General features: G+C 63.0%; 2 protein-coding genes across 2 annotated transcripts; both read left to right on the top strand.

Moving 5' to 3' along the window:
• The first annotated feature begins 146 nt into the window (after nt 1-146).
• On the top strand, nt 147-10,312 carry LOC119100083 (DNA-dependent protein kinase catalytic subunit). The gene is made up of 12 exons (XM_037223197.1): nt 147-214; nt 493-598; nt 964-1,097; nt 1,611-1,763; nt 2,086-2,259; nt 3,036-3,168; nt 4,162-4,329; nt 5,729-5,885; nt 6,263-6,400; nt 6,928-7,004; nt 7,251-7,343; nt 10,118-10,312. Exons 2-12 carry the CDS (start codon nt 572-574, stop codon nt 10,310-10,312), a joined length of 1,449 nt encoding a protein of 482 aa, XP_037079092.1. The 5' UTR covers nt 147-214; nt 493-571.
• Nucleotides 10,111-25,304, top strand: LOC119100082 (DNA-dependent protein kinase catalytic subunit). The gene is made up of 22 exons (XM_037223196.1): nt 10,111-10,213; nt 10,762-10,877; nt 11,290-11,428; nt 11,601-11,780; nt 12,414-12,541; nt 12,973-13,150; nt 13,775-13,875; nt 14,340-14,396; nt 14,712-14,863; nt 15,098-15,252; nt 16,198-16,400; nt 16,896-16,938; nt 17,101-17,196; nt 18,324-18,491; nt 19,525-19,725; nt 20,059-20,147; nt 20,876-21,070; nt 21,522-21,673; nt 21,993-22,118; nt 22,440-22,586; nt 23,016-23,230; nt 23,584-25,304. Exons 2-22 carry the CDS (start codon nt 10,780-10,782, stop codon nt 23,659-23,661), a joined length of 2,901 nt encoding a protein of 966 aa, XP_037079091.1. The 5' UTR covers nt 10,111-10,213; nt 10,762-10,779; the 3' UTR covers nt 23,662-25,304.
• Nucleotides 25,305-27,006: the final 1,702 nt, after the last annotated feature.

The following is a 27,006-nucleotide window of genomic DNA, read 5'->3' as shown; positions in this document are numbered from 1 at the left end:
CGCCGGCGCCTCTCCGTCGGTAACGGCGCCCGCCGCTCGGCAGCCGGCTGCTGCAGGGCTGGGGCGAGCGCGCCGCCTTCCCCGGCGCTGCCGTGCACCAGCTGCTGACGGGCGGCGACCGACTGCTGCACGCCCAGCGGGCGGCGGTCAGCGCGCTGGGCGTGGCGCTGCTGCACGGCCGGCCGCTGGCCCTCACCGTCGACCAGCACCGCCGGTACGACTGACGCCGGCCGGGCGCTCCCGGGCGCTCCCGGCGTCGCCGACGGGACGGCCGGTGTTTGGAAAAGAAGGATAACCCCACCGCGCAGGTCGCTGGTGACTTTCTGTTGGCTGAACGAGTCTGGCCGTCAGGTGTTCAGCAAGGCGCGTGGATAGACTGTTTGACGCCGTATTTTCGTATCAGCTTGACGCAACAGTTGTGAGACTGGCCGTGCTGCTGCCGCTTCTCGGTCGGAGCGAGGCGGATGGAACAGAGGTGACGCTGTGCTTCAGGGTCCTGAAGGAGCTGCTGGCTCTGCTGAAGAGCGGCACCTCGGAGGTGTATAAGCCGGCCAGCCAGGTTGTCGGCCTTATGCTCGCAGAGGCGCTGAACAACGAGGTAAGCGAAACATCAGAGTTGACAAGCTGGGTCCAGGCTAATCGCGAGACACCATACTACAGCCTGGTAAGCTAAGCAAAACCAATCGGTGGGACATTCCGCGATCTCAGTGTGTGATAATGCCGCTTTCATCCGGTTCATTTGCCTTATGATCAAGTTTATTTCCGTTGCGGGTCATCTGGCATTGTCCAGTTTCGAGCGTTGTTCTGGCCAGCGGGAAAGCGCATAATAGCCGCTCTCGGCTTGCCCTTCCTTTTAATCTGAGACAGATACAGAGCGCTGGCGCTCTTGGATGGTAACGGGCAGCCGGTCTTTTGACGTTCGTCGGTGTCTGACTGCGTCCGTGTCTCCGCACGACGTCCCAGGTGGACGAGCATCGACAGGAGGCGTTGCTGGCCCCAGCGCAGGAGACGCTGGACAAGCTGGCGCGCGACGACCGCGTCCGCTGGGTCATCTGCCTGGCGGGCCTGTCGCCACACTGTCGGCCGCTGGCGCTCAGGTGAGCCCGCCGCCGGCCGCGCGCCAGGCGCCGTGGCGTGGCTCAAAATGACCATTGCAGTCAGCGCGCCCTTGCACACCGATAAACAACAAGCAAACAACGTAGGGCGGGAGGTTGGGAGGCGGGACGCCGTACGTGGTTAAACTGCGGCGGTGTCGGGACACGCTGGCCTGGTACGCTTCACACGCGTCGTTATTGGGTTCGGCCTGCGGTGGCTGGGAGTGGCCGTGGACGGCGGGCGGGTCGCGGGGTGGTGGCCTGCCCCCCCCCCCCCCTCTCCCCCTCTCCCTCTGGTCACCCACCGGTCCCGCTTGTCATGTGTTCTGCGTTGCAAACGGTGGGTTGGAGAAGTCTCGGGGTCCTGTACACCAGACGGGGGTACGCTCTCCGGGCTGCGCGCTGGGCTGAGTGCCTCGCCGGCCGTGCACCAGAGGGAGGCCTCTCGGGTGCGTGCCGCAGCGCCGCCGGCTGTCGTCCGCCCCGCCTGACAGCGGCTCTGGCCTCCCGCGGCAGCCAACGCAGCCGTCTGGTGTACGCGCTGCCAGGCCTGTACGGCGAACAGAAGGCGACCGGCCTCCAGGTGCTGCTCGACGTCATCGACGACACAGAGGACGTGTTCGGCGTGCTGCACAAGCGGATAGAGCTGGAGAAGCTGGCCGAGAGCAGGTACGTCCGGCAGCGCGGAGCCTTTGGATGGACCAGGCGTGGGCGTGCGCGTGGGACGCCCTGATGCAAGCGGAATGCTGTTTGTATGACTAGCGCAGAATGAGGTGTGCTTTCTGCATGAGGCGTGTCGGCAAAAATGCATGCGGTGTTGACACATGCTGTGCTTTGGGGGTAATAAGCTTTGCCTCCTAAAAAGTATCGTTCGAGGACCCTGTGTTGGTACCTGCGGCGATTGCTCGTTTTGCGTTGCGTTATCGCGTGAAATGTTGATGACGCTGGTGTGCACTGTGTTGACTGGTCTGTCGCGCTTCTGCCGTTACAGAGACACTGCTGTGCAGTTTTGGTCGCTGAAGATCCTGGTTCGTGTCGAGCCCAGGCTCTCGGCTCAAGAGTGGTGTGTCTTCCTGCCATCTCTCCGCAGTGCCGTCAGCGTTCGAGACTCCAAGAGCCGCAAGGTGGCCGCAGAGCTGTGCATTGCACTCCGACAGCGGTTCAGGTACCTGCCATACGGGATTGTGTCACGAGATGCGTGTTAATTTCTAGCTGCTTGAAGGCCATCCAACTAAGCAAAGACTGGGGTCTCCCTGACAGAGCAGCCCCATGAATGTCGACAGACTACCTGCTACGTGGTTTCTGAACGCGTTCGTTGGGTACGATCGCGCATCGTCAGCATAAGGCACCGGAAACCAACAGCGAAAGCGTGCTTTAAGCCGTGCGATGCCAGTGTTCAGTCAGCGCACCACCCCGGCATCCCGCATCCGTTCACCACGGGTCTCCCTCACGCCGCAGAGTCGGCGTCCTTGCCGGCGCGTTCGGCCGGCGTGCGCCAGTGTTTAGCCGTGCGATGCCAGTGTTCAGTCAGCGCACCACCCCGGCATCCCGCATCCGTTCACCACGGGTCTCCCTCACGCCGCAGAGTCGGCGTCCTTGCCGGCGCGTTCGGCCGGCGTGCGCCAGTGTCCTCATACGGGGGACTCACGGCCGTGCCTGAGCCGCCAGCCGGTGACGGCGCGTGAGCCGGTGTGACGGCGTGTGAGTCGGTGTCACGGCGTGTGACGGGGTGTGACGGCGTGTGAGCCAGATGACGGCGTGTGAGCCGGTTGATGGCGTGTAAGCCAGATGATGGCGTGTTTGCCCGGTGACGGCGTGTGAGCCGGGATGACGGCGTGTGAGCCGGGTTGACGGCGTGTGAGCCAGATGACGGCGTGTTTGCCCGGTGACGGCGTGTGAGCCGGTGTGACGGCGTGTGGGCCGGTGTGACGGTGCCGCCAGGTCGGACAGCTCGGAGCCGGGCCGCGCCGTGGTCGAGTTCGTCACCGATGCGCTGCTTGAGCTGCTCACAGACCCGGACCCAGTGATCCGACAGACGGCTGCCAACCACTGGTCGGACGGCGTCGACCTGGAGGTGAGTAGCCGGCGCCGCGGCAGAGGCCGGCTGGGAGCGGGACTGCACCGCCGGTGGGGAGGCCCGGGGGACTGACGGTGGGATGTGGGAGTGACAGGCGGACGTCAGGCTGATGGCTGACGGAGAGACTGCGTGCCAGGTTAGTTCGCTAAAGCGAGTGATTTTTGAGGTGTCGAGAACCGGGGGGAGGGGGAGCGGCTGCTGCGTCCACCGCGCAGTCAGTTGAATGAAGCTGCTAAAGAGACGGCGAGGCGGAGGAGGAGGAGGCAGTCGTCAGGCGGCATGCTCGTGGTAAACAAGGATGGACGACACACCTGGTGAGGATATTCGATGAACAGACTGAGACGGGACGTGGCTGCTCGGCAGACGTGCAGAAGCGGATAGGGGCGCTGTGGTATACAGCTTAGCAGTAGTATTTTTGGTCAGGTCGGCGGGTCAAGTTCTTGGTCTTACGCGACTTCCGTGATTCTTCTTCCGTGACTCTTCCGGACAGAATACGACACCTGGTCAACCGTGACCTGTGCGTCCGCTGTTCGGCCGTTCCCGGCGGGCTACGTGACCCAGTCGTCTGCGACCCATGCGTTCTCTGTTCGGTCGTCACTGACAGAACGCAGCGCCCAGCCGTCTGTGGACTGTGTGATCTCTTTGGCAGGACACAACGTCCAACCGTCTGTGACTTTTGCGCCGCAGAACATGACTGATGGCCGTCTGTGACCTCTGTGACCTCTTCACTGCAAGACCCGACTCTGGCCGTGACCTTTGTGGCATCCATGCCGCAAGACACTGCGCCCGGTCGGCCGTGATCTCTGTGGCCTCCATGCCGCAAGACACTGCGCATGGTCGGCTGTGACCTCTGTGACCTCTGTCGCCGGACACAACGCCCGGTCGACTGTGATCTCTGTGCCATAGGACAGGACTCCCGGTCAGCTGTGACCTCTGACCTCTGTGTCGCAGGACTTGACTAGCCGTGACCTCTATACCCCTGTGCTGCAGGACACGACGCCCGGCCGGCTGGGTCTGGTGCTGACCGGCATGTTCCGACCGGGCTTGGAGGCGGCCTACCTCAGCTACTCCACCTATCTGGTGCTCGGCCTGGCTGCTCGCAGTCCGGACTACTCGCGCAAGATGTTCGACAGGGCGCTGCCGGAGTGCCAGTTTAAGGTGAGGACGCTGTGGCGTTCCCCGTCAGCCATTTTGTGACAGTGATTACAGATGGTGGCCTGCAGCTCTGACTGCCTTACTACTATGCCCTCACTCAGGCTACCGGCAGCGCGCAGTCAGCTGCAGCGAATTCCAGGATAATGAGCACTCGTATTTTATTGATTTGATTTTTTGCTGTTGAGTGTATCATCTTTACAACGCTCATATTTAGGCTTGCCTCAACGCCCCGGACATCCGTGTTATCTTCAGATTCCTGTCGTATCTTTCTGAGCGTCTCTGCCCTACTGCGCAGTTAATCAAGGGGCCGGCATTAAAACTACTAAACATTCTTGGTTTGTCGTGTTGATATTTTTTAGTTGCAGTATTTCTACCTTTTAAACAGCTCACACCCTTTGGCTTATTACGTATGTGCTTTTTCCAACGAGTGCGTGACGTACCAGCAACGGGATTTTGTTTTTATTTGGTACAATCACGCGTCTGTTGCATTGCAAGCCAACGAGATAAATTGTTGATGCATTTGAATTTTCATTCGCATGCTCGAGCCTGGCTGAGAGTTAGATTTTACACCCGCCCAGTCATGAAATAGCCGAAAATGATCGTGACCGTGCGTACGATACTAAGAAGGAGTTACAACTGCTACCGTAGCTTCGTCCATATACCGACTGCTCTGACCGTGGCCTGGTCCGTGTACCGACTGTTCTGACCGTGGCCTGGTCCGTGTACCGACTGCTCCGACCGTGACCTGGTCGGTGTACCGACTGCTCCGACTGTGGCCTGGTCCGTGTACCGACTGCTCCGACCGTGACCTGGTCGGTGTACCGACTGTTCCGACCGTGGCCTGGTCCGTGCACCGACTGTTTTGACCGTGGCCTGGTCCGTGTACCGACTGTTCTGACCGTGGCCTGGTCCGTGTACCGACTGCTCTGACCGTGGCCTGGTCCGTATACCGACTGTTTTGACCGTGGCCTGGTCCGTGTACCGACTGTTCCGACCGTGGCCTGGTCCGTGTACCGACTGTTTTGACCGTGGCCTGGTCCGTGTACCGACTGTTCCGACCGTGGCCTGGTCCGTGCACCGACTGTTTTGACCGTGGCCTGGTCCGTGTACCGACTGTTCCGACCGTGGCCTGGTCCGTGCACCGACTTTTTTGACCGTGGCCTGGTCCGTGTACCGACTGTTCCGACCGTGGCCTGATCCGCGTATCGACTGTTCCGACCGTGGCCTGGTCCGTGTGCCGACTGTTCCGACCGTGGCCTGGTCCGTGTACCGACTGTCCCGACCGTGGCCTGGCCGTGTACCGGCTGTTCCGACCGTGGCCTGGTCCGTGTACCGACTGTTACGACCGTGGCCCGGCCCCTGTACCGACTATTCCGACCGTGGTCCGCTCGGCGCGCCACAGGAGCAGCCGATGGAGACGTCGTGGCGGCTGCAGAGTGCGGCGGCCGTGCCGCTCTTCTCGCTGACGCAGACAGCGTCCGGCAGCGTCGCGCCCGCCTTGCTGCTCCAGGCCACGCAGCGCACCCCGGCCTTCGCGCCCACACAGCTGGCCGGCCCCGGTAAGACCGGCGGCGCGAGGCGCAGGTGCTGTGCGCTCAGTGGTCACAGGGCCTCGGCCGCGCCAGACCGATCGGCGTCAGCCGCGGATCGTTGCGGAAAATATTTTGGCCGCTTGAACAGGACGCCGCGGCCGAAATGGTCCCTGCCTTAAAGCGAATGGGTGACTCGTAGTGAGTGCGCTAAGCGATAGACCAGAGTCATGTACGTCGCTCAGTTATATGCCCTCATACAGTAACAAGTGCGCGCTCTTCGTTTTTGATGCCTCATGCACGTTATGCCTTTTCGTGCCCCCCTCCCCCCCCCCCCCCCCTATGTTGCTGCGCTGTTCGGTTCGCTTGCCTGCCGCGCCGGTGCGAGCGTCTGCCCACGCGCACAGGGGAGGCGACATTCGACTGGCTGACCCAGGCGAGCCTGGGCTCCTCGGCCGACTCCGGCTCGCTGGTGGCCTCGCGCCGTGGCCGCGCTGGTGCCGGACGGCTTACCTACACGGACGACAAGGCCGACGACCGGGCTGGTAAGGACGGGACTGGGAAGGGACAAGCCGTTTGCCGGTGCTTGTCGTGCCTTATATTCCTGTGGGCAGGACGTGCCACGCGTTGTTGGAGGGTGTCTTTTGATGGGAAGCTTGTGCTTGGAGGCAGGACAGCAGGCTAATGTTACTCCGCACTGGACGTTGTCGTGGCTTAGGGCAGTCGTGTGCCATTGCTACTCGGGAAATATATAATTGCCGTCTCTCTGCAGTTGATTTGCATTGACGTTCTGTCCCCAACCAGCCCTTGCTAGGTTAGGTTCTACAGAGTGCGCTCCTCGCTAGGTTCCAGATATTACTGTTGAAACCGGTCGTCCGCTGTATGACGGTTAGGTGCGTCAGCCCGCTCCCACGTCCGCCGATACAGTCCTGCCTTCGGATCTTCGGATCCCCTCCTCGTCAGTGAGCGGCGCGCACGTCCCGCTCCCGGTCGCCGATGGCGCGCCTCCTCGCGTCCGACCGCCGACCATGCCCCGTTTCCACTCTGGCGCTCACCCCGCGGGCGCCGGCAGGCGGCGGTGACGCGGCCGACGAGCGGATGGCGCGGATGCTGCGCCACCGGGTGGAGGTGGACGCGCGCCGCGTGTCGGCCGGCTTCGCGCGCCGCCACGCCGACCAGCGCGCCCTGCTGGAGGAGCGCCAGCGCGACCAAGCGGCGCGCCAGCACGGCCAGGTAGCGGCCGCCGCCGGCCGTGGGCGGCGAGCGGGGCCGGTGGGGAGGAGGTGTTGCCAGCCGCGTGCGGTGTGTGGTGAGGGCGCGGGCCGGTCGTTGTCCGTGGCGGTGCGGCGCGCGGCAGTCGTGTGAGACGGCCGGCCCGGCTCTGCGTGCCGACAGGTGGAGCTGCTGCGGCGGTACCGGCACGGCGAGCTGCCAGACACAGAGATCCCCTACTCGGACCTCTTACGGCCCCTGCAGGCCCTGGCCATGGTGAGGCTCCGCTGGTGGCTCTGGCTTCCGCTGGCACCGGCAGGCGTAGCTCGGGAGATCGTACAATCAATTCAGGTCGCAATGGGGCCCGTTTTAAAGCAAATGCAATGTGCATTCGGCATGTGCTCCGTGGATTAAACTCCCTGGTTCCTGCTCCCAGCTGCCCCTCCCCCTTCCCCTCCTCCTTGGTTAATGTGAAAGCTGAGAAGCCATGTGGCTCCCATTTGGCAACTATGATCGCGTTGAGCAGGTTGCCTTTCCATCGCCTTCATCACACTCTCCGGGGCTAGCCAGCATGCTTCAGTGTGCCTGCTGCCTCTATGCCGCCGTGTCGTCGTCTGGCTTTGCGTGGTTTGCGTAACCACACAGCCACCGCCACACCCCTCCTCCTGTTGACGGCGTCCGTCCGCGCCCGCAGCACGACCCGCCGACGGCGCTGCGCCTGCTGGTCGGCCTGCTGGTCGGCACGCTGGCCGAGCTGGCGCAGCGGGACGCGACACCAGGCGGCGCCACTGTCGCGCAGCAGCACAAACGCCCGGCCGACTCCGCCGGTACGTTTGAGGTCTGAGACAGGCCAACTCCGCCCGTGCGTTGGGGGTCTGGGACAGTCCAACTCCGCCCGTACATTGAGGGTCTGGGACAGGCCGAGTCCACCCGTGCGTTGGGGGTCTGGAACAGGCCGGCTTCGCACATACGTTGGGTCTGGGACAGGCTGACTCCTCCCGTATGTTGGGAATGTGGGACAGGCGGCCGGCGGTGATGGGATGGGGGGGGGGGGGGCTGTTTGATGGGGAGTTGGTGCGCGTTTTGTGTGATTCTTCTGCACTTAACTGTGCGGCTAACTGCTCAATCACAGCTCAAGCAAATCGTTTCGATAGAATATGAATAGGATCCGGCATTTTTCACGCGTGGTCTTTACTCACTGCAACAGCCCGTCTCACCGGGGACGTGCCGTGGCCTCGAGTCTGTTCCGCGGCCGCCTTGACGGTGTCCACGCCGCCCGAACACCTGCACACGTCCTGATTTGGGGTTGCTGCCTCGGACCAAGCTCTGTGGCCTTGAGAACTCACGATGACCTGAGTGCCATCCCCTGCCCCCCTCTTACCACTGCCTACTTGGGCAACTTGCAGTGGTCGATCGTCGATAAAGGAGCTCTGATCATACGAAACGAAGCATGTTTAGCTTGGTGTTATTGTCGTGTTTATTATTGTTGTGGGCGCTTGTACAACTCTGAAGTGGTCGATCGTCGATGAAGGAGCTCTGGCTATACGAAACGAAGCAGGTTTAGCTTGGTAGCATTATTACTTGGTTTAGCCATGGTGAGGCAACCATTTTCGTAATAAAACACAGGCAATGGTGTGCGCTCTCGGTTGCAATAAGTCCTCATCAGCTTGCCGTCCCGACTACCCACCCGCGTCACGCGGCGTCCGCCACCGAACGACACTCTGACACAGTCTCCCGGCAGCGCACCGCCGCCTGCTGCAGAGCGTGCAGACGGGGCTGGCGAGCACGCTGCGCCGCCTACGCCACCCGGACCCGTGCCTGGTGGAGGCGGCGCTGCGGGCGGCCCGCGGCGCCGGCGTCCGCCTGCCGCCGCCGTTAGTCGTGTCCGGTGAGTGGGCCGCGTGTGATCGCCAGCCTGCGGCGACGCTGGCTGCTCTCCCTCGGGCGCGCTCGGTCTTAGCCAGCAGGTACCAGCCGGTGACGCCTTTAAGATGGCGTCGGTCCTTGTGAACAGACGCTGGCAACTGTGTACGACATGTGGCTGGTAATTCACACTCAGGCGCCTGTGACGGCGTTGGGCCGTTGTTGGGCCGGTGTTGGGACGGTTCTCGTCCCGGGCGCCTGTGACGGCGTTGGGTCGGTGTCGGGCCGGTGTTGGGACGGTTCTCGGTCCGGTTGGCGCCGCGCACGGTCCCGCGGCGCGGAGGGACGCCCTGGCGCCGTCTGACGCCGCTGCGCCGCGCCGCCGGCAGCGTGCAGGGCCAGCGGCCAGTCGGCGGCCGGGATCCTGGCGCTGGAGCAGGCGCTGCTGGAGCCGGAGCCGGAGCCGGGCGGCCGGCCGCAGAAGCTGGCGCGGTGCGAAGCCGGCGAGGCGGGCGACACCGCTGACCAGCTCTGGACCGGACTGGCCGAGTGAGAGGGCGGCGGCCGACATCCGCCGGCGAGCGCGTCGGCTGCAGCCGGTCTTGCCGTCGGGCTGCTGGGGGGCTGTCGCCGCTCGCGTCAGCTGACTCGATAGCGATATGTTCTCTGAGCCCATTGCAGGAAGATGCGATATCTTAATGGTATTCACGCATGTGATCCTGTGTTCATACTGGCCGTAGCAAAAAAGTCGTTCACAGTTAGGTTTATAGCCGCACCGATGATTGGAATGATGCATCCCGGTCTCCGCAGATCCCTCTGATCATATAGCTGTACTCCCGCCCATTCCTGCACCGCCGTACCTAGGTTGCGTATCCATCTTTGGAGCCCCGGCGTGTCCTTTCGGGCAGTACCCTGATTTTCATGCACACGCGTGATCCTGCATTCCCCGCTCTCATCCGTCATCGCAGGGCTCTGTCTCCGCCCACGCCCATCCTTGTACCGCCCTACCCCTGCTGATCCACCCCTGCGATCCTATACCGCGCAGGCGGTCCGCGGACGCGCGCGCGGCCCCCTGATGCCGCCCGCCGCCGGGCAGGCTGTACCGAGAGCACGGCGACTGGGACTCGGCGCGGGCGGCGTTCGCGCGGCGTCGCGGGCTGGCGGCCGACTGGGCCGCCGCGCTGGAGGCAGAGGCGCGCGGTGACCTGCAGGACGCCCAGCGCAGCTACAAGGCCGCGGTGCGCGGCGGCGGCGACGAGCTCTGTCAGCAGTCGTACTTCCAGGTGCGCCCGACGGTGGGACGGCGGGGGAGGGGAGGAGAGGCACTTTTCACGTCCGACCAGGGCTGGTGGAGTCCGGCAGTGGGTCACGCTGTGCTGTGATGTCGTGCGGACGGGTGCGGTTTGCACGCGCTGGCTTTCTGTGGAATCACACAGCGGGTGGGGCATGGTGCTTAGATGTCGTCATAAAAATGTTGAGCGCTGCTCCCACCGTTTTGTAGCCTGGGACCAGCGAGTATCGGTGACAGGGCAGTTCAAAGTGGTTGTTATGCGTTTATTCAGCAGTGTGATGTGTCCACATATTCTGTTGCCGATGTGAGGATGTGAGGCTGAGAGTCGGACCTGGGCCTCACGGTTGTGGGCTGGAGTCCTGGACGAGCTAGATCTAAGTGCAGTGAGCGGCTGCCGTCAAGCGGCCGTTTGGTGACGGGATAATACCGCACGTCACGCTCTGGCGAGGCAGCGTGACGTGCTGGCCGGGCATCGTCGGCCGGTGTCGACATTGGAGGACGGCGTGGCCGGCCGGGCCGTGACTCCGCGCGTCGCCGCAGTGCCTGGCGGAGCTGTCGATGTGGGACGACATCAGTGCCAGCGTCGACAAGGAGCTGACCCCCCGTGGCAGCCGCGACCCCGATCCCGACATGATCTGGCTGCCGGGCAACGAGAGGTCAGCAGAGCGGCGTGTGGCCGTGACACCGGCAGTCATCGGCCACGCCCGCCGCCGTGTCTGGGTGTGCTGCCGTCCTGACGTGGCCCGCGCCGTCTGTCCCGCTGCCCGGTCCCAACGCCCGCCGTGCCGCCCCGGCCGTCCTGCCGCTGCTCTCAGGCGGCAGGCTCGCGGTCTGCCGGGCCGTTTGAGCGGCACATGCGTTGTGTGGTAATGTGAGCAGCGAAACTTCCCGGTCGCTTGTTGAAGCAGCGCTCATTGGGCCTTGCGTACGCACTTATGAACTCAAAGCGGCGTTGTGCATTGTAATCTTGGTCTCCGTTTGCCAAGCGCTCGGGACTGTCTCCCACGGCGAGCGAGCGACGCAGCGCACGGGGCCGTCTGTGTGAGCGCGTCAGCTGTCTCTCGGCAGCTATGTGGACCACCTGCTGCCGTGGCTGGTGCGCAGCAACACCCAGCTGGCAGCCGAGGGCGACCAGCGGGCCGGCGACCGGCTCGGCGCCTTCCTCGACCGCTGCCTGAAGGAGGAGGCCAGCCGCCGCGTGGTGGAGGTGAGCGCCGCGCTGCGTCCGCACGCCGGCGCCGTCCGTGCCGTCCGTCCGGCACGGCACGGGTGCAGGGAATTCGAGGGGAGGGGGGGGGGGGGGGGGCTGGCGCGTCGCCCTGTCCACTTCCGAGGCTCTGGCCGGTCAGTGCTCTGATGGTTGTTCATCCCCTGCGCAGAGCCGCTTCTCGGAGGAGCTGGCGCTGCGTTTCGCGTCGTCCGGGGACCTGGCCCAGGCTCGAGCCTACTGCGAGACGGCCAAGGCGGCGTTCCTGCGCGACTGGAGTGCTGCCAGCGCCTCGAGCGGTCGGCCGAGGAAACGACTGCTGCAGCAACTCATCAGAATCATGGAGATGCAGGTCTGCTGTTTTGATATGCGTTGGATTGTGGTATTAGGACTATTTTGTTGATTTCATAGCTCGCGGCATCACCTGGTGCATATGGCGTGAGCAAGTAATACGAATTCAATATTGACTGCGTCATCTGCACCGGCTGTCACGAACATTTCGCTGGTGGCTTGTGCGATTCGGTGGTTGATGTAAGCTTTGGTGGTTGATGGCGTGCTTCGTCCCTTGAAAAACTCATTCATTTGAATGGTTCGTGGCTTAACAGCGCGTAATGGACGAATCGTGCGGGTCAAATGGTCGGAGGGGACCAACTCCTCATGTGCTCTTGAATACCACTGTTGCGTGCACTTGCGCATATGCGTCCTGCCGCGATTGACCTAGCAGATTTGGCCGCTGCTGCCGTCGTCCCAGCAGTGTCCGGCCGCCTCCGCTGTTGTCCCGGCGGTGTCCGGCTTCTGCCGCTTTTGTCCGGCAGTGTCCGACCTCTGCCGGTATTGTCTCGGCGGTGTCCGGCCTCTGTCGGTATTGCCCCGGCAGTGTCCGGACGCCGCCGCTGTTGTCCCGGCAGTGCCCGGCCGCCGCCGCTGTTTTCCCGGATGTGTCCGGCCGCCGCCGCTGACCTTTCTTGGTCGTGCTCTGCGGCAGGAGTACGTGTCTGCCGCCTCCGGCCCGGACCCGGCGGCGTCGGCGGCCGCGCTGCTGCGGCGCTGGCAGTCCCGCTACCCGTCGGCCCACGAGAACCTGGCCTTCTGGGAGAGCCTGATCACCAGACGGTGAGCATCCACGGCCGGCGGCAGCCTGAACGCCCGGCGAGCCGCTGCGTTTGTGAGCAGCTGGTGCCGGCATGTGTGGGCTTCGCGATTGTCAAACAACTCTTTGGGATGCTCTAGCCTTTTTGACTGTATTTGTTCGGCGTTGCCGATGCGTTCCGTGTCCTGGTTCGCGTCTGCGTGACACTGACAGGTCCCGGGCTGCGTGCAGGCGGCGTGAGTCGCCCACGCCGGCGGAATCATGTCGGGTACTGTCGACCAAGGCTGAAGATGGGATTCACCAATTAGTGACCGTCACGGGTCTTCTTCTGTGCCCTCCGCGTGTTGTCGAAAAAGACGGCCGCGTGTTTTGTTGTGGTTTGTCCTGCCGTCGCACGCGGCCCCGTCGCTGCCTCCGGTCCCGTCTCGGCCACGCCTCCCCTCCATTGACGCAGGCAGCTGTACGTGGACCGGCTGGCGGGGCACCTGACCGAGGCGGACGCGGCGCGCGCCCAGAAGCTGCAGCACTCGGCCCGACTCCGTCTGGTGGAGGCGGCGCTGGCGCAGGTCAACGTCACCGCCGCCGAGGCTCACCTGAAACGTCTGGAGCACCAGCTCCCCAGTCTCAGACAGGTGAGGCGGGCGCGCCGCTCGTGTCGCGTCGCCGCGCCGCGCGCTGCTGGGTTTGTCGAGCACCAGCTCCCCAGTCTCAGACAGGTGAGGCGGGCGCACCACTCGTGTCGCGTCGCCGCGCCGCACGGTGCTAGGTTTGTCGTGGCCGATAGCAGCTAAAAGCTTGTAACAGCTGGCGGCGTTGGCATGGGTTCGTGGCGCTGTGCGGGTGTGGCGAGGCTTCTCCGTGGCCATGGCCGAGCCCAACGTTAATTGCTTGCGAGTTGACGTACCTTTTAAAAGTTGAATCCACTTGCGCCTTTCCGTGATGCGCTTTGATTTTTGAATACGCGTCTGACTCCCAATATATCAGACTCCCTCCGATACGTACGTGGCCATCACGACCGAGCACCCAACAAGTCCTGCTGTGGTGTGCGAAAAACAAAGATGATCATGCGATCGTTTGACCCTGGGTCCTCCGCTATGAACTGGGAAGGCCTTGAGGTGGCGCTCTGCTGGCGCAGTCACTATGGCTAACGCGGCCGCGCGAGTGCGGGCAGTGTGACACTGCGCGCGGAGATGCGTGTCTGCCGACGGCCGTTGGGGCAGCCCCGTCTGAGCTTCCACCGGCCCCGCCGCCGCCAGGGGGACGCCGTGTCCGGCTCGGACCTGCACACCGAGTACCGGCTGCTGTGGCTGCACGCCGACCTACTGCAGGCCGGCGGCAGCGAGGATCTGCTGCGCACGTGGCGCGCGCTCGGTAAGGCGCCGACGGCGAGGCAGCAGCGACGGCACGTGACCACCGCAGGGCACGCGCGCCGACAGATGGGCAGTGTGCGGCGGAATTCCAACGTCTGTTGGCTTTAGGGGACATTGCCGGCATACTGCCGGCATTGCAGCATGTGGATGTGTGAGTATTTCTTTGAGGTGTGTAGCAGGCGAGTTTTTTTCCTGTCGCACATCTTCCACACGTGCTGTTGGGGATTGTTGTCCACTCCTGGTTGTCGAGCGTCGTCATTGTCACCGTACACGCTCCGCGCTCCGGGCCCGAAGCAGGCGTCGTCTTCACCGTCACCGACACGGCGCCGCCTCCGTCCACAGAGTTAGAGCTCCCGTGGCGGTCGGCGGCGGCGGCGCTGCCGCCAGCGCCACTGCTGCGGCGGGTGCGGCTGGAGGTGCGGCTGGCCGAGCGGCTGGCGGCGGCGCCCAGCCCGGCCGGCCCTGCCGAGCCCCTGCTCAGTCTGCTCGACGACTCGCAGCTGGACCGGTGAGCGAGGCCGGCTGCCGCCGCGTGGCCAGCGCGCGCACCAGTGCTGGAGTACCGTACCGGCGCGACAGCCGCCCAGCTCCGCCGCTTCTTTGATGTTCTCCGTTGGTGTTTTCAGTTTTGCGTAGTGCGATGCGGTGAAGGCATGCAGTGTATAATAGCCAAAGGTGTGGTTGTTTCATCGGAGAACCCCAGTTGTACTGTGAACTGAACATAGACGAACGCCGTCCAGCGGCGTCCGTGTCGCCGAACCCTGGCTGCGCGGGCAGCGAGTCGCCCCAGTGCCGTGTTCTCACCGCGACTGCGCTCCGTCAGCGAGTCGAGCACGGCTCAGTCGGCGGTCTCGCTGGCGCTCCACCGCCTGTCGGCGACGATGGAAAGCAGCCGCGACACGTCGCTGGCCGCCGAGGCCTGCCTGGAGGCGGCCAGGTTCTGCGCCCGACACCTGGAGACGGCGGCGGCCGGAGGTCAGTCGGCCCTGTCACGCGCTGTCAGTCAGGGGAGACCTAGCCTAGTCAGCAGGCAGCGGCTGCAGCGTCCACAGCGGGATCTGTGCGCCCCTGGTCAGAACATGCCAATGAAACAGACGTCAGTCGTGTGTACTGCGGCTGACACCAGGCTCGTCTGCGGGGTCCCTTTCGCTTTGCCTCGTATCCATGGCAGTGTAGCACACCGGCGCCTGACCGCCGTGCCACCCTCAGACGAGTCCGCGCTGGCGGTCCGGCTGCGCGGCTCGTTCGTGGCCGGCACGCTGCGGGCGATGGCGACCGGCTGGACGGAAGCCGCCGACTGGCTGCCCCGGCTGCTGCAGCTGGCCGACGAACACGCCGACGCCGCGCGCGCCTTCGAGCACCAGGTCGCACATGCACGCCACCGGCCGAGCGCCAAGGGTCGTGAGACGGGCGTTGGCGTCACTAAGTTTGATAAAACACCTGCCTTGCAGCCCTAGGGACCTATCAACTGTGTATGTGCAGCCCGTTTTTATCTAGATTGACTTCGGCGCCTAATGATGCACCCCCACTTTGGAGAGCGCATGCAGGAGTTTGCAGAATATCCGCACAGGCTGCTGCAAGTGACCGCCTTGCGTGTACATGTAAAGGGACTAAGTAATGACCACTGCATGTGATCAACACTTACCGACGCGCGCAAGTTGTCATCGTCGCTCGTTCTCAGCGTTCGCTAAATTTGCAGCTTTTCACCCATCAGAGGCGTCATTTCACAGAGAGCGTATCATGATTCATCGGCACAAGGACCACCCTGTCGGTAGAGTGAAAGGAGATATATCAACACCCACAGGGAAAGCCTGGCAAGTGCCGTAGCGCGCCGCCCCCTGTTTTAGCACCTGGCAAGCATTTGCAGCTCAGTTCATTGCTGGCAATGTGCGCTATCAGCCTCCAAACGGCTGTGTGCTGTGCGGCAGCCGCGCCCCACTATCAGCCTCCAGACGGCCGTTTGGTGTGCGGCAGCGCGCTCCACTACCAGCCTCCAGACGGCCTTGTGCTGTGCGGCAGCCGCGCTCCACTACCAGCCTCCAGACGGCCGTGTGCTGTGCGGCAGCCGCGCTCCACTACCAGCCTTCAGACGGCCGTGTGCTGCGCGGCAGCCGCGCTCCACTTTCAGCCTCCAGACGGTCGTGTGCTGCACGGCAGCCGCGCTCTTCTATGTCGGCAGCCGCCAGGTTTTTCCCCGGTCTCGCGCCAAGCCCCGTGCGGAGTCGCGCGGAGACCGGGCCACCGACGGCGGCCCGCGGGGACCGGCGCCAGCGGCCGGTCCCTGCTGACGTCCGCCGCGCCTGTTTCAGCGCACGGCCGTGCCGAGCTGGATGTACCTGGGCTGGCTGCCGCAGCTGCTGTCGTACTGCGCCTCAGCGGGCGCCGGCGTCGCGGTGCGGCCGCTGCTGCTGGCGCTGGCCGAGCAGTACCCGCAGGCGGTGATCTACCCGCTGATGGTGTGCCGAGCCGACACCGAGCCCCGGCCGCCCGAGATGGAGGCCTGCCTGCAGCGGTGCGTGCTTCAGCCGTGTGGCGGTGACTCGAGCTTGTGTCGAAGTCCCGTCGGACACGCTCGGCCGCCAGGCGCCGCGCCTGCCGTGAGCTGCAGCGCCGCCTGTCGTAAAACCCGCCGGGACTGCAGCGCGTCCCATCGTAAGACTTCAAGAGGGAGGGCCGGGCCCAGCCATCAGACTTCCGGTGTACGAATGTAACTGAACGGCCCCCGCAAACCTGTGTCCGAAAGAAAACGCACGTACTCATCCTCGGGAAGTATGGCATGACGGTAGTGAACAGTATTTTTGGTACACGTGTCGCTAGCGGTATGAGAGGTGTCTTTGCTGCTTGTGGCTGGACTGCTGTCACGTCTTGTTGTGGCAGGATGGGCCGGGACTCGACTGTGCGCGATTGCTCACTAAAAACCAACTAGGCGCTGATCATCGGGATCTGAGCAGTGCGCCTCCGTTGTCTCTGCCGTCGACGTGAACGCCGCCCCGTCCGTTTCCGGCAGCGCTGACGCCCTACTGGGCTCGTGCCGCCTGCCGACGCTGCTGGTGCGCGAGCTAGAGCTGCTGCGGCCGGCCGGCTGGCGGGAGCGGCTTGCGGCGCTGGCCAAGCAGCTGGCGGTCGGCCAGTGGCAGCGCGCCGCCGCCGACTGGGCGGAGGCCGGCCGGCTGGCGTGCGGCCCCCTGGCCGGCCCGGACGCGCCAGCCGAGTTGGCGCGCTGCGCCCGCGAGCTCGACACCCTCTGCCGCGAGGACGGCTCCGGCATCGGCGCGGCGGCCGCGCCCAACATCGAAAGGGCGGTCAAGGTTGGCGATCCGGGCGGAGCGGCGCACGCGACGGGCTGCTGAGTGCGAGAGGCAGGGTCCTGGGCGCCGCGAGCGGGGTGCTGGGTGCGGGGGTGGGGTTTTGGACGCCGCGAGCGGGGTGCTGAGTGCGGGGGGCGGGGTCCTGGGCGCTGCGAGCGGGGTGCTGAGTGCGAGGAGCAAGGTCCTGGGCGCCGCGAGCGGGGTGCTGAGTGCGGGGGGCAGGGTCTTGAGCGCCGCGAGCGGGTGCTGAGTGCGGGGTCAGGGTCCTCGGCGCCGCGAGCGGGGTGCTGAGTGCGAGGGGCAGGGTCCTGGGCGCCGCGAGCGGGGTGCTGAGTGCGGGGTCAGGGTCCGCGAGCGGGATTCGCGGATGGTATAGCAGGCTCGGAGACGACCGGCGCCCGATGGCGGGCCTGTCATATCATTGCATCGCGGAATGTCTGGGCTGTGTTGTGCTGTGTGTCTTGATGGGCGATGAGCTGATTCACTGAGCCTGGCTGGGCAGCCCCTGCCCGGCTCGGTAGCATGCTTAGCTGTGGCGGCGTGGGTCGTGTTCGCTTCACCGGCCCCGCGTGTGCCTATAAGTTGGACCCTGGCGCCAGCTGTCCGAGTGCGGTGCGCCTTACATCACGTCAACGAAGCTCGATCAGTTGTCCGATGTTGTTCATATGCTTACTTGTAGATTGGCCCACGGTTCGACTCAGAACTGGTGGCTGGTCATTTAGTCTTCAACTCGTATCGCCTATCTGGCGGCCAGTTCGAGGAGCTGCGTGTGCTCCTGGTTGTGGTTTTCTTAAGATGATTCCATCGTTTCGCGGTAGAGTTTCATATGCTGGTGGTGTTCCGTACGGTTCCAGAAGCCGACGATCTGACTCGGCACTGTTCCAGGATGTAATAACCTGCGCCGGTCCTGCATTGTTGCGGAATCTTTTGATCCGTTCCAGCAGTGTGACAAGCCCATGCTGCACCCCGGGACCGTTCGAGTAGCGAACGATCGGATCGGGCTACTGTCCCTGGGGCAGATGACCTGTGACCTGTTCTCGGACCGTGCGATCCACCTGCGCTCTCCCGTAGTCGCCGGCTCTTCCGCGCTGTCCGTGGAGCCGACAGCGGTCCGCTGACCGTTTCAGGCGATGCTCGACTCGCCCGTGGAGACGCGCCTGAGCCAGTACAGCAGCTGGCTGGCCACCTTCCAGGACGTGGAGCAGCTGGAGCGGCTGGAGCTGCCCGGCCAGTACAGCGGCCGCCGCCGGCCCACGCCTGAACGCCACGTCCACGTGGCCAACTTCGGCCAGCAGGTGTGCGGGCGGGGCGCGGAGGGGCCCGGCTGGCGCCGGCCGGCTCCGGGGCGGGGCGGCGATGAGGACGATCGGATGGGCCACCACCGGGAGCATCTGTCGGAAGGGGAGGGGGGCGGTGGGAAAGGGGGTACCGATGGCCGAGGGGAACTCCTGGGCGCCTGGCGGGACTAGTGACTGTTATGTTTTCGGTCCGTGCTCTGTCGGTACACGGCTCGGCGGAGCATCCATACACGGCGGATGCGGGCTTAGAACTGTATTGCCTCAAAGCAGGCGGGGGCAGCACTAGCGCCGCCACGTGGACAACCTGACCGGTGGCAGCAGTTTTCCTTCAGAACATTACAGTGACCTGCATCGACTGGCCTGCTTACGTCATGATTCATTAGCAATTCTGAAGCAATGTCACTGGTCCGTTTTGGCGGTTATTGACTCCGCCCTATCCGAATCTGGGGTGCATGGGTACGCGCACAAGCATTGTGCCACCGGAGGTATCGTCCTCGCATGTCCCATCCATATGGCTGGTCTGTGCGTGTGCGGACGGCCGCGGTCCGGGCGCCTGTGCGGACGGGCGCGATCGGGGCGCCTGTGCGGACGGGCGCGATCAGGGTGCCTGTGCGGACGGCCGCGGTCCGGGCGCCTGTGCGGACGGGCGCGATCGGGGCGCCTGTGCGGGCGGGCGCGATCAGGGCGCCTGTGCGGACGGGCGCGGTCCGGGCGTCTGTGCGGACGGGCGCGATCGGGGCGCCTGTGCGGACGGGCGCGATCGGGGCGCCTGTGCGGACGGGCGCGATCGGGGCGCCTGTGCGGACGGCCGCGGTCTGGGCGCCTGTGCGGACGGGCGAGATCAGGGCGCCTGTGCGGACGGGCGCGATCGGGGCGCCTGTGCGGACGGGCGCGATGGGGGCGCCTGTGCGGACGGGCGCGATCAGGGCGCCTGTGCGGACGGCCGCGGTCCGGGCGTCTGCGCGGACGGGCGCGGTCCAGGCACCCGTGCGGACCTGGCACCCACTTGACGCCGGCCTCGGCCGGCCAGGTGCGCGTGCTCGCCTCCCTTAAGCGGCCCGTGCTGCTGACGGCGCGAGGTGACGACGCCCGCGAGTATCGCTACCTGGTGAAGAGCGGCGACGACCTGCGCACCGACCAGCGCCTGCAGCAGCTGTTCGACATCATGAACGGCTCGCTGGCAGCCGACCCACGCACCGCCGCCCGCCACCTGACCATACGCACCTACAAGGTCAGACAGTGTCTGTGTGTGTGTCGGCAAGGCTGGACGGTCGTGAGTTGAGTGTGGCGCATCGCCAGATGGTTCGATGTTGTGCGCCAAGCCCGCGTCCCGGACGTCCTCTTTTCGTGATTTTTCACGTTTTCCCAAATTCGAACCACAGAGTATTGCATTGTTTGCATAGAGACAGTGTTTGCAGCTCGCTTCTCTGATCGTGGTTCATCAGCCAGGTTTGCTAGGGTTTCCTTAAGTTGTTGATAATTAGCGGCGCTGCCTGGCTCGGACTGTTGCGGGGTTGGCCAGAGCGCGCCGGCCGTCACGTGCGCTGCTCACCTGCGCCGCCAGGTGCTGCCGATGAAGCCCACCCTGGGCGTGATCGAGTGGATCGACAACACGGAGACGCTGCACCAGTTCCTGGCCTCGGCCTCTCCAGGGTGCGTGGCCGTCGGACCCCGACCTCACACGAACGGCGTGCGTGTGTGGAGTCAGAACATGGGCCTTCGTCATGTTCGTATCGGTTGCATTTGGCCATCGGGGTAAATGTTAAGTTAAGAGCCCATCAGCTCACGCCGGAAAATTTGCTGCCTGTCGGCACGACGGTTTTTTTTTTGGGGGGGGGGGGGAGCTTGTCGGATCACATAGAGTTTAGGGTATTGCACCGAAAGGTTGGCCGATTTCTTAGTCAATGGTTGATAAGTCCCGTAAGATTTCGCTGTTTTCGCTGCCCGGCTCCCACTTCTAGAACTGAGCCACAGATTGGTCGTTAATAACTGATTGTGGTCTGAGGCCTGGTATTAGAGAGCGGAAAATAACGTTAAGCTTCAGTGTTGTATAATGTTATAACACAGTGCTACCTGAGTGCTGCTGCTAAGGTCATCTACTTGCGGTCGGGCTGTTTCGACTCCCATGTAAAGGTGAAACGCCACCATTATGACGCACGGGCCGACAACGACCCAGCTTGCTACGTTCCCTGCTATAATCGCCGTTATAGCCCCATCTGGTGAGCGCATCGTACGGATGTGAGCCCGTGGCCGGCTCTCTGCCGCCGGGGTGGCGCCCGGCCGGCCGTGTCCTGGTGCCTGCCGTCCCCGCCGTGTGTCCCGCTGCCGCCGCGGCCGGAGGGCGGCGGCCTGACGCGTCGCCGCCGCCGCCCCCGCCGCAGGTTCGAGCGGCGCTGCGAGGAAGCGCGCCGGCTGCACGTGGCCCAGATGCAGCAGCACGCCACGTCCGACAAGCCGCCGGCGCTGCACGGCGCGTACGCGTGTCACGCGCCCCGGCAGACGGTGGAGCGCGACCTGCGGGCGCGGGAGAAGGTCGTCGGCGGCGGAGACGCCGGCTCCGGCCGCGCCCTGCTCCGGTGGGTAGGGATAGCTGTATGGAGCCACCTCACCGAGAGCGAGAGAGAGAGAGCGTAGCTTGGTCGTGACGGGCTGCACCACGGGAGTGGACAAGCGGTTCCTTTGCCGAATGACTGGTGGTCGTGCCATCCGGGCGGCTGGGTCGCTCAGTGTTTGGTGGATGCCAGCTGGGATACGCAAGGTGGCAAAGTCCATGTTGCTTCTTCTCATGTGTCGATGGCAAATTTGGACTAGCTGTTGCGGTCGTAGCGTGTTGCTGCAGCTGTCGTGTGGTTGGTGATTGCAATTTAATTGTGCATTGCAGTGTTACGCCTATTTTTACACAGCTAGGTTAGCCAATTTGTGTGGGTAGCATACGAGTCGTTGACTAGAGACCCCCGGCCTCCAAACGAGCCTCTATCATATGCTGTCAGTGCTGCGTGGCTTATAGCGCCGCTGCTTCCCCCACAGGGAAGCGCTGTTCAACCTGAGCCGCGACCCGGAGGCCTTTCTTCGCTTGCGGACGAACCTGGCTGTCTCGCACGCGCTGCTCTCGGCTGCCGGCTGGCTGCTCGGCGTCGGCGACCGCCACCTCTCAAACTTCCTCGTCTCGCTGGACGACGGTGAGCGCGGCTGGTGCCGTCTTGGCCGCCCCGGGCGCTGGATGCCGGGCTGGGGCGGCCCATGTCCCGAGCCTCACGGCGGTTCTCAGAGGCTGGCGTCTTCGCATGACTGCCCACTGGCTGCGTGGCGGCGGTGCGCCACGCCCAAGTCCCGCGGCCGCCAGGGTCCGGGACTTGGCATTTGATTTTCCTGTCCCCGCTCGGCTCTCCCGGTGACACTGGTCAGAGTGTATGATGCTGTGTGTGACTGCACGGAAAGCATGACCTTGTTCAATGCCGTGTTCGAGACTGAACTCTCGTTTCTCCCGCCGCGCTGCAGGGACGCTCATCGGCATTGACTTCGGCCTGGCGTTCGGGTCGGCCACGCAGCTGCCGGTGCCGGAGCTGGTGCCGTTCCGACTGACGCCGCAGCTGGCCGGCGTCACCTCGCCGTTAGGACCGGCTGGTGAGGAGCCGCACTCACAACCGGATCGTGCGCCTCGCTCAACGGGCCTGCTGAGTTTGGGATTTGTGCCTGCATCGCTGCCTGACGTGGCTAGGGCTCAGCTAGGCTTGAGTGTTCTACTGCAATACACACCAGCGGCACCCGGCCCTTTCACGCGACAATCCTGAGTAAACTCAGCTGTCGTGCTATCGTGTCCGCCGCTACGAAACAGCGCCGTCCTGGCCGACACGCCCAGTCGCACCTGCCGTCAGTGACCGGGCCGTCGCGTCCCCGCCGGCCAGCCCTGTGTCGCGTGACGCTGACGGCGCGCCGCACCGGCAGGGCTGACGCGGCAGACACTGCTGCACGCGCTGCAGGCGCTCCGCTCCTCGCACCAGCTGCTGGCCGCCACGCTGGAGGTTTTTGTGCGCGAGCCGACCGTCAACTGGGCGGAGCACGTCCGGAAGGGCGCCGCCGCCGCCCGCCGGGGTAGGCGGCTGCAGCGGTCGCCAGACGCCGGCCGCACAGGCCCCGTCTCGGCGCGCCACGTCAGGACCGGGCGGGCGGCGCTGTCCGCGGTGCTTTCAGTTGGCCGACCGAGATTGTTGCCATGGCTGTCGTGCCGAACTGCCGTCGTTTGCGTGCCTGTCTGATTTCGTTGTCCTTGCCCACAAATTGCGCGGGAGCGGTGCGATACGCACGGCTCTGTTGCGCGAATACGGGTCTAGTGACACACCGCGCTTTGTCAGCACGTGTGTGTGTGTGTGTGCGTATGCGTGTGCGTGTGCGTGCGCGTGCGTGTGTGTGTGTGCGTGCGTGCGTGCGTGCCTGCGTGTGTGCGTCGACTCGTCTGTTGCCAAGGGCTGGCCCGGCGTCGGCAAGCCCGCCAGTGTGCCACTGCGCCTCCCCTGCCCCCAGACTGCCAGTCGGTGAAGGAGTACGCCAGGCGATGCGTGCGCTTGGCGCGCCGCTGTCTGGAGGGCGGCCACCCCTCGGCCATGGTGTGTGAGCTGCTGGCGGGCAGCTCGCTGCCGGCGCAGCAGGGCCAAGCCTGGGCGGCTGTCGCCCGCGGTCGGCCCGGTCTGGACCCGCGCGCGGATCTGCCCGACGACGGTCTCACCGTGCAGCAGCAGGTAAGAGGTCAGGGATCAGAGGTCAGGTACATGGCCGGGTGGCTGGAGGTCCGAAGCGCCAAGGGCTGGTTGTTACAGAAGACCGGGTGGCTGGAGGTTCGAAGCGCTAAGGGCTGGTGGTTACAGGAGACCGCGTGGCTGGAGGTTCGAAGCGCTAAGGGCTGGTGGTTACAGGAGACCGGGTGGCTGGAGGTCCGAAGCGCTAAGGGCTGGTGGTTACAGGAGTGTCGAGTCATGCCGCTCAGCGTATTCCACCAGATGGGTGCCGCTGCCCACATGACAGCACCACAAGCTCCCAGTGCCGGCCCTCGTCTGACGCGTTGTGTTGACAACGGCCGCCCTTGCCCGGCCAGGTGACATGTCTGATGGACCTGGCCACCGACCCGTACGTGCTGGGCCTGGCTTACTTCGGCTGGGAGGCGCACGTCTAGTCGCAGGGGGTCGGGGTCGGCCGACGCTCGCCTGAGCACGGCTGTCGCCGCGGGAAGAGTCGTCCTCGGCCGACACCGATCCACGGACAGCCGTCCTGGGCTGACACCGATCCACGGAGAGCCGTCCTGGGCTGACACCGATCAACGGACAGCCGTCCTGGGCTGACACCGATCCACGGACAGCCGTCCTGGGCTGACACCGATCCACGGAGAGCCGTCCTGGGCTGACACCGATCAACGGACAGCCGCCCTGGGCTGACACCGATCAACGGACAGCCGTCCTGGGCTGACACCGATCCACGGAGAGTCGTCCTCGGCGGACACCGATCCACGGAGAGTCGTCCTCGGCGGACACCGATCCACGGAGAGTCGTCCTCGGCGGACACCGATTCACGGAGAGTCGTCCTCGCTGACACCGATCCACGGAGAGCCGCCCACAACTTACACCGATCCACGGAGAATCGTCCTCGGCTTACACTGATTCACCTAGAGTCGTCATCGGCTTACATCGGTCCACAAGGAATCGTCCTCGACTGACCCCGATTCACGTAGAGTCGTCCACAACTTACACCGATCCACGGAGAATCGTCCTCGGCTTACACTGATTCACCTAGAGTCGTCGTCGGCTTACATCGGTCCACAAGGAATCGTCGTCGACTGACACCGATCCACGGAAAGCCGCCCACAACTTGCACCGATCCACGGAGAATCGTCCTCGGCTTACACTGATTCACGGAGAGTCGTCATCGGCTTACATCGGTCCACAAGGAATCGTCCTCGACTGACACCAATTCACGGAGAGTCGTCCACAGCTCACACCGATCCACGGAGAATCGCCCCCGGCTGACGCCGATTCACGGAGAGTCGTCCCCGGCTTGCATCGGTCCACGGGGAGCCGTCTCCGTCGCTTGCCTGGGCATGGGTTACCGTGCAGGGAGACCGCTGAAGCGAAGTCGCGGTGTGGGAGTGAATGAAGCCCATACTGCCCAAATTATATAGTTGTTTCATGAAGTTGATCATCACGTGTGCAGCTGTGGTCATCACGTATGCGTCACGTGTGCAGTTGCGATAATCACGTTTGCGTCATGTGTGCAGCTTTGTTATGCATGTGCTTTTAGTGCTGTCCTGTATGGTTACATACAGTTCACTGTAAGGGTCTGCTAATCCCTTTCTACACTATTGTGAAAGCCAAACGTATTTTTTTTTAGCACGTGCGTGGCTGCCTGCTTTGTTTGGCGTGTTCAGACTGCTATAGGCTGTATTGCCGCGTGCAAGCATTGCGTTATCCGATGATGACGGCTCGCCAATGCTATGCCGCGGTGGGACGGAGTATATATCAGTCTAACGAATTAGTGCCTGTTAGGTGACTAAATAGTTACGTCATGCACTACATATTGCCATTACAGAATAAGGCAGGTTTTATCCTGCTCCCAGTGTGATAAATCCGAGCAGCTTGCTTGCTTTGATGAGATGGGAGCATCAGCGCCGTCCAGAATGACCTTTGATTGTTTGGGGTGCCCCTTCAGTAGTTAATTGCTGCCGCAACGAGACGCTTGTTTGATTATGTGGCTGTCGCTAGAATGTTTCAATAAATTTAGATCACTCGGACGCGTTTCCGTCCACTGTGTCCTGTTTGTTCGTTCTCACCGTGAAGCACTCGTATTGGCCGTCCAGCCATGTACCGTGTGAACAGATGCAGACCCTCGGCACTGCTACCTCGAAGATATGTGCGTGCAATCTGGAATGGCAGCAGGCTTCTTGTGGAGCCGCCGGTGAGGCTGGAGAGTACGGAGGCTCCTTTCAGCTCGCTAGGCGTGCTTTAGAAGGCTCCGAACCAGTGGACGGTGCAGGAAACAGACCTTGACGCGCCTGCATTGGTCTAATGCGCGCCCATGATTGGAACGTTGGCTGCTAGTCGACATAATGCTGTGCCCCGGCACGGCCGCCTGCAGGCAGCAAGCGTGATCTCTTTTGCTTCTGTTTCTCGTACTCAGACGCGTAAAATCTACACATCAGTAACAGCATCTCCGGACGTCTGCTGCGGTGCGGGGGCCCGGTGCGGGCTTCGGTGCAGTGGCGTAGCATCACATCAAACCTTAGGGGGGGGGGGGGGATTTGGGAAATTTGTTACGGTCGCACATTGGCGACGCCATAATGGTTATAAAGGCGAGATGTGGATATAGGGGCAGACCGTACAACCTCTTGGCAGCCCACAAATATGGTTGCACCGTTCTGCATGCAGTCGTTTGTTTCATCAACGCGAAACAGGTTCATCGAGCTGGCTGTACATTGGCGTTTCGCAAACCCTGAGTAACCTTTAAGTGGAATCGATCTAACAAACTCATGTATCCCAGGATAAGCCGTGTTGCCGTGCTTATCTTGTGCATCGTATGAGTGAATGCTAATCTGCGAAGCATTCGTGCAATCTGTCGCTGTGATTTTCCAATTGGGATCCAAAATAAAATTTTGAAATGCGTGCTTCGGGACGCCGTATAACACAGAAATAAAATATACAGAGCGAAGGCTGTTTTTGGCGCCGACTGGGGATGCTGGGACCCTCTGTCTTCACGCCTTTTTTGTGTTTAAGTAATTTTTAGTGGTTACAAATTCCCATCAGAGCTCTAGTTTTGCCAAATTTGTTGAGGAAAGCATTGAGCGCAGGATTAACCAACCTGCGGTACGGTAAACATCGTGAGGTTTGAGTGTACTAACTGAACGCGACTGAGTCTAGATCAGGGCATGAATGCCCGTTCCCTCCGTCGTTACATTACATGCCCATTCTCTCCTTATGTGGGTACCTTAGATATATTTATAAGGGTACACTTTGGTTCCTATGCCTTTATGCTTTCCTTTGGTATCTGAGGACTGAATGGAAAAAGGGACTCAAAAATTGAAAAGGAGATCAAGGATTTTGCATCGTCCAAGATTATTCAAGGAGGCCCTCATTCCGCGGGATTTTCCACATGACGTGCTATTTTGTAGGGATCCACGTCTTTACGGTAGAGTAAGATGCAAGTGGGAGAAAGGGAGGGGGCGGGGCGTAAGATCGTTTCGCTGAGCTGCGTTTTGTCCGCGGCGCGAGAAGTCGCGGCCCTTAACAAAATACGATCTTAAGCCCCTGGACCATGAGGCGATCTTATGAGCATTGGACTGCTCTGTTAGTGTCAAAACTAGTTCCAACAAAGAATGCATAGAAATAAGAGAAAGAAGCAACCGCAAGTGTTTGGGGAAGTTTCGCTGCATTTCCATCGCTTTCATTCAATGTGTGCTCGACAGTGTAGATTTTAGTGGCCTCAGTTTTCCTTCCCAAAACCTTGTTCCTTGTTTTGTTGTTCTTGAAAGCTA

The sequence above is a fragment of the Pollicipes pollicipes genome, unplaced genomic scaffold, assembly GCF_011947565.3.
Source record: "Pollicipes pollicipes isolate AB1234 unplaced genomic scaffold, Ppol_2.1 Scaffold_4881;HRSCAF=5763_pilon_pilon_pilon, whole genome shotgun sequence".
NCBI classification, from domain to species: domain Eukaryota; kingdom Metazoa; phylum Arthropoda; class Thecostraca; order Pollicipedomorpha; family Pollicipedidae; genus Pollicipes; species Pollicipes pollicipes.
The sequence above is the reverse complement of the archived record's forward strand: the minus strand, read 5'-3'. Positions and strand labels throughout refer to the sequence as shown.